General features: G+C 50.3%; 1 protein-coding gene across 1 annotated transcript in view; it reads left to right on the top strand.

Moving 5' to 3' along the window:
- Positions 1-450: 450 nt before the first annotated feature.
- PRPF4 (pre-mRNA processing factor 4) overlaps positions 451-5,748 on the top strand; it is a gene marked incomplete at its 5' end in the record, with an annotated part of 7,026 nt that continues 1,728 nt past the window's right edge. Inside the window, 8 exons of the mRNA XM_010009588.1 lie at positions 451-628; positions 1,281-1,467; positions 1,676-1,763; positions 2,487-2,566; positions 2,819-2,912; positions 3,792-3,886; positions 4,204-4,262; positions 4,882-5,005. Of these exons, the coding sequence (XP_010007890.1) occupies positions 451-628; positions 1,281-1,467; positions 1,676-1,763; positions 2,487-2,566; positions 2,819-2,912; positions 3,792-3,886; positions 4,204-4,262; positions 4,882-5,005 (905 nt within the window). The remainder of the gene's footprint in view (positions 629-1,280; positions 1,468-1,675; positions 1,764-2,486; positions 2,567-2,818; positions 2,913-3,791; positions 3,887-4,203; positions 4,263-4,881; positions 5,006-5,748) is intronic.

A 5,748-nucleotide genomic window follows, 5' to 3' on the forward strand; every position in this document is an offset into this window, starting at 1 on the left:
GCTCCCCCCGTGGCAGCGGGGTGGGATTTGACAGGATCCTCTGATTCCTCCCGGGATGCTCGTTCCGGGGCCCCTCTCCCGGGAGCAGGAGCCGCTCACCCACCGCGTCCCACAGCGGCTCTGAGCGCGGGCTGCGGCATCGCCTCCTCCTCCAGCGGGATGGGGAAAAGCTCCGTGTTATGACATTGCTTTTCTTTAGATTAATCAAAACAGCCTTAAAAGTGAGGTCTGAGCAGGTCCCAGTGACTTAGCACACACCAGAGCCTAGTTGAGGCATGTTCCTTAATGGGACATTTTACTTCTGCCCATTGCATTTGGGCCAAAGCTGCCACCTCAAACAGAGTGTCCCAGTCTCATCACGACGTCCCCACTGCCCTCCCCTGCACCCAGAACTGTTCGCTGGCTCCTTGTCAGCCAAAACACACTTAAAGTTCTGCCTTTACTTTCCAGGCCACCAAGACCAAGCCTGCAGAAGAGAGCGATGCTCCCCCGGCCAAGAGAGCCCCCATCTTCTATGGGAGCCTGGAAGAGAAGGAGAGGGAGCGTCTGGCAAAGGGGGAGTCAGGGCTGCTGGGGAAAGAGGGGATGAAAGCGGCGATGGAGGCTGGCAACATCAACATTAGCAGTGGTGAGGATGTTGAATCATCATGTTCTACAGTGTGACACTTTCAAAAGTCTGTGATTAGCTTTTAGGATAGTTTAAAATCAAAGCCATGAGACTGTTGCCTGGACCAATGGCTCTTTGTTTGGCTTTTCCTGTTTGAGAGGGATCTGGTCCTGCCTCTGAGTTAGGGCGACCCCCAGCACAAACACAGAGCTGGAGCAGCTCTGCTCTGGAGCCAGGCTGAGAGAGCTGGGCTGGGTCAGCTGGAGAAGAGAAGGCTCCTTAAGGGAGACCTTAATGCAGCTCCAGTGCTTAAAGGAGCTCCAGGAAACCTGGAGAGGGGCTTTGGACAAGGGCCTGTAGGGACAGGACAAGGGGAATGGCTTTAAGCTGCCAGAGGGGAGATTGAGATGAGCTCTTGGGCAGAAGCTCTTCCCTGAGAGGGTGCTGAGGCGCTGGCCCAGGGTGCCCAGAGAAGCTGTGGCTGCCCCATCCCTGGCAGTGTTGAAGGCCAGGTTGGACACAGGGGCTTGGAGCAACCTGCTCTAGTGGAAGGTGTCCCTGCCCGTGGCAGGGGTTGGAACTGGAGGAGCTTTAAGCTCCTTTCCAACACAAACCAGTCTGTGGTTCTCTCATCCAGCACTGCTGTGATCTGACAGCTCTGTTTGTTGCTTAGGTGAGGTCTTTGACCTTGAAGACCACATGAGTGAGCGTCAGGCTGAGGTGCTGGCGGAGTTTGAGCGCAGGAAGCGAGCCCGGCAGATCAACGTGTCCACCGATGACTCTGAAGTCAAAGCCTGTTTGCGGGCGCTTGGGGAGCCCATCACTCTCTTTGGAGAAGGTCCTGCAGAAAGGAGGGAGAGGTGCTGTGTCTGCCTCAGTTCTGCTTATGGGGAACTTGGAGTTTGTCCAATTCCTGATGGATGTTTTCCATGTAGTTGGGGTGCAGTGAGTAACACTTCCTTATAATGCCACAAGAACACTGAGGAAGAAAGAGCAGTCGGCAGGGGATGATCGTCAGCTTAGCTGAGAATTCACAGCCTGAATACAACTTGATGTGTTTCCTTCCAGGTTAAGGAATATCCTTTCCGTGGTTGGCACAGACGCATTAAAAAAGACCAGGAAAGATGATGACAGGTCTAAAAAGTCCAGAGAAGAGGTAATGGTCTCCCTGTTCCCTCAGTGCCGAGGGAGGCTTGTGTGATACCTGGCTTTGGTGGTCTCTGCTCTGCCCAGGACTCCTGGTTTGGGTCAATCTGGGGGTTCCCATTTTATCCCTTCATGCTTATTCTGTGTTGCATGTCTTAGCAACTCTAAATCAGGGTCATTCAGTTGGCCTGTGCTTGCAGGACAAATTCCATACGGCATGTAAGAGCAGAGCAGGTGTTTGAACTGTTCCTTAGTCTAGCAGGTCCTTTACTGATGTCTTCGTACTTGGGAAGAAAAAATGTTCCTGCTCCTGCATCTGTTTCTGCCCTTGATTCTTCTTTCTTTCTGCTTCTTCTGTCTCTTTTCTAAGTCCGTTTTTTCTGTACTATTTTGGGAGGCTGCTTCAGAAACGGGGACAATTTCTGCAGCTCTGAGCTTTTCTTTTCTGGGGGGATGTGTAGAGAAGGAAGGAGCTGTAATTCATCAAGTAAAAATGAGTCAGAACTGGAATATTCTTGAGTGAAGTGGCAGCACATCAGGATTTATCTGCAGGGCAGAGTTTGACTTGTCTCTCTTAATTACATTTTCTAAGGCTTATAGTTATGCAAAATGCTCTTAAAAAGAGACCTTGACACAGCCAGATTTAAGAGCAGATGTTGTGGTGGCACTTATCTGCTAAGAGGTCACCAAGTGGAAGAGCAGCATCATGTCAGTTGTGTTCTTTCTCTTGCAGTATCAGCAAACCTGGTACCACGAAGGACCACGCAGCCTGAAAACAGCGCGGCTCTGGCTTGCGAACTACTCACTCCCCAGGTGAGACCCAGCAGCACAAAGGAAGGAGGAGGCACAACCTGGTGTAAAGTCTGGCTGCTCATCCCACTGTGGGTAGTGCAGGAAATCTGAAGGTCAGAGAAATGGGGAACATCCAGGGGTATACAAGTCCAGTAAGTGTAGAGCTCGAGTGCTCCGTGACTGACTCTAACATCAGCCTAGCTCAGGGGAAGATGAGGGCACGGGCAGGGTAGGACAGTGCAGGGGATTTTACTCCCCTGTTGCTCTCCGCAGGGCAGCGAAGCGGTTGGAAGAAGCCCGACTGCTCAAAGAGATCCCAGAGGCCACCAGGACGTCGCAGAGGCAGGAGCTACACAAATCCCTGCGGGTAGGTTTGGCTGCTGCTTTTACAGCTTCTGGCTGCTCCTCCAAAGGCACCAGGAAGGGTCAGTGCCCACAAGTGCTCTCCAGATGTGTGTGGTTTTCTGTAGTCACCTGTTGGGAAGCTCTGCTTTTTCTCCCTTCCCCTGTGGTATGCATAACGCGTGTTCTGATTCATTCAGGGATTTGGAGAGATGTACTGTAGTTGTCCCCTTAAACAGCAGAAGGATGAGCAGACATCCATGCCCTGCCTTGCCACTTGCCTATAAAGCTAAAGGAATTTGTTCCTGGCTCTGTCACAGGTTTAGCTGGTGAGGAAGGGGCTGCTCGCTTTCCTCTCCTCTACAGTGGTCACCAGTGCAAAAACCCAAGGGAAATTATAACCAACACCACAATAACCATGTTTCAGATGACTCTGAGACACCCTTGTGAGCATGTTGAGTCAGATTCCCAGCTTAACCCAACAGAGAGGCTCCCGCCACAAATCCAGTTTATCCCCAGAGGCAATAGCTGCCACAGGGTTTGCTTTTGCCCTCAGCACACCACAGTGCCTGCCCTCATCTGTCTGGTTGCATTCACTGGATGAGATGTGGAAAAGCCAAAGGTACAGGAAGTTGTCTCTCAAAACCACAGTTGCAAAGCAGGCCTGAGGGGTTCTTGGTGGCCAGCCAGTACCATGGGTGGCACTGGAGAGCTGCACTGTGCCCCAGGCCTGCATCAGTTCAGCTCTGTTGCCTGCTTGGAGCTGGAGTGGCTCTGGGGCAACTCCTCCCTTTGAAAGCAACTTTCCAAAGGCCTCTGCCTCCTCCTTCACCCCAGTCTTTGCCTGGGGCTTTCTCCAGGTTGTACTTTTCTCAGTTATTGTTTTCTTTGTGTTTGGTTTCAGTCCCTGAATAACTTCTGCAGCCAGATTGGAGACGATCGCCCGCTGTCCTACTGCCACTTCAGCCCCAATTCCAAACTCCTCGCTACTGCCTGCTGGTGAGTTTCCTTCCATAGCACTTGCTTTAGGGGCTGGAGAGCACAGCAGGACTGAAGGAGAGGGGTGTTACTGGAGGCTGGTGAATCAGGAGAGTTCAGAAATGCTTTTTCTTCCTACTCTGAACTCTCCTCCCTTCATTTTAGAGCCTAGGAGAGATTTCAGTCTGAGTCCATTAGTTGCCATGGCTGGTTGCCCCAAGTGCATTGGTATTTCAGCCACTGCAGCTGCCCCCGCCCCAGGTGGTTTTGCAGCCCTGGGTTTGATCTGCTCTTTGACATTCCTGCCTGCACTGACACCTATTTCTTGTCATCAACAGGAGTGGGTTGTGCAAGCTCTGGTCCGTGCCTGACTGCAACCTTGTCCACACTTTACGAGGTGAGAGCCACTTTCACTCTTTGCTGAGTTCTGTTCCTCTCTGGGCTGAGTTTCCATTTCTGAATTACTTTGTGGCTCCAAATGTAGTGATCTTTGGGCAGGTTTTGTTCTCATGAGAGCATTGGGGAGCTGGCGCACATGTCAGGTAATCAGGAGGAAGTCCTGGCCCTTCTCTTAGAGCTGAGACCCGAATTTGCTGTTCTTGTTTCTAAATGGTTTTGTTTCAAAACCTGGTTTGAATTATTTAGAGCCAAATATCAGTGTTTTTGGCCAAGTCACTTGCCAGCAGTGAGGTTCTTTGAACAGTGGTCACAACTTTGACTAAGTACAAAGGTGAGGACAAATCTCTGGATTCAAGTGTTGAATTCTCACTACATTTTGAGTGTTAGAAACCTTTGTGTTGGACACTCTGAAGTGGGTGCTACTGGAAGTGCAGCGTAGCTGTTGGCAGGACAGCTGTGGCTGGTAGTTGCAATGCAACTTCACACCACGTGGGAGGACACAGTGACAGTGTTCACTGGTACCCAGCTAATGAGCAACAAGGAAATGCTGCTTTTCTGAAGAACTGGCCAAGATCACAATGGCAGATTGTGAATTTTGATTTTTCCTTTCTCTTAAGGACACAGCACCAATGTAGGAGCAATAGTTTTCCATCCCAAAGCCACTGTCTCCCTGGACAAGAAGGATGTTAACCTGGCCTCATGTGCAGCTGATGGTTCTGTCAAACTCTGGAGCCTTGAAAGGTCAGGATGATACGAGACAAGCACACTGAAGCATGGTTGGTTTGGGGTGTATTTCGTGCTGCTAAACACTGAGCATTTACCATCCTCCTGCAAATGCAACCTTTTCTTGTAGTTATACCAGTGCCACCTTCTTCACCAGGAAAAGAGATCACCCTGACTAGGGAAATCAAGGTGAGGGGAAGTTATCTGAAGAGAATCAAGTCCGAGTTGCTGCTGGGCATTGGTGAATGCTTTGGGTGATGGGTGGAAGATTTGGAGATTGTTTCATTCTAACATTTCATTTAGGAGAAAATTTCCACTCTTGGACTGGACTTGATGATCTTAAAGGTCTTTTCCAACCCGGTTGATTCTATGGGTATTATGAAATGAACTTTAGACTTATTAGAAAGCACCAGTATCTGGAGAGGGACTAACCAAATACATGATCATGCACAAAAGCTTCAGCCTCTCAGTGGCTGTCATTGCACAGTGTAGTTTTGGAAGATGTGCAGCATCTATCTCAAGGCTGTGAAGAAGAGAAGGGTGTAGACACTGAGCCCTGGCATTGGCTGTGTTTGAAAGTGGAGCCCTGCAGTGCACCTCATGCAGTGGAGGTCCTGGGGTTTATCCTTAGCTGGAAGTCAGTGTTTCCAGTCACAGAAGCACAGCTCTGCACAGGCACAGGCTGCTTATTAGACTCAGATGACCACATCTCTTTAGTTACCCTGTTGGAAAGAAACTAAATGGTGCTCAGGTGTCCTGCT

Source organism: Nestor notabilis, unplaced genomic scaffold (genome assembly GCF_000696875.1).
Source record: "Nestor notabilis isolate BGI_N333 unplaced genomic scaffold, ASM69687v1 scaffold20682, whole genome shotgun sequence".
Taxonomy (NCBI): Eukaryota; Metazoa; Chordata; class Aves; order Psittaciformes; family Psittacidae; genus Nestor; species Nestor notabilis.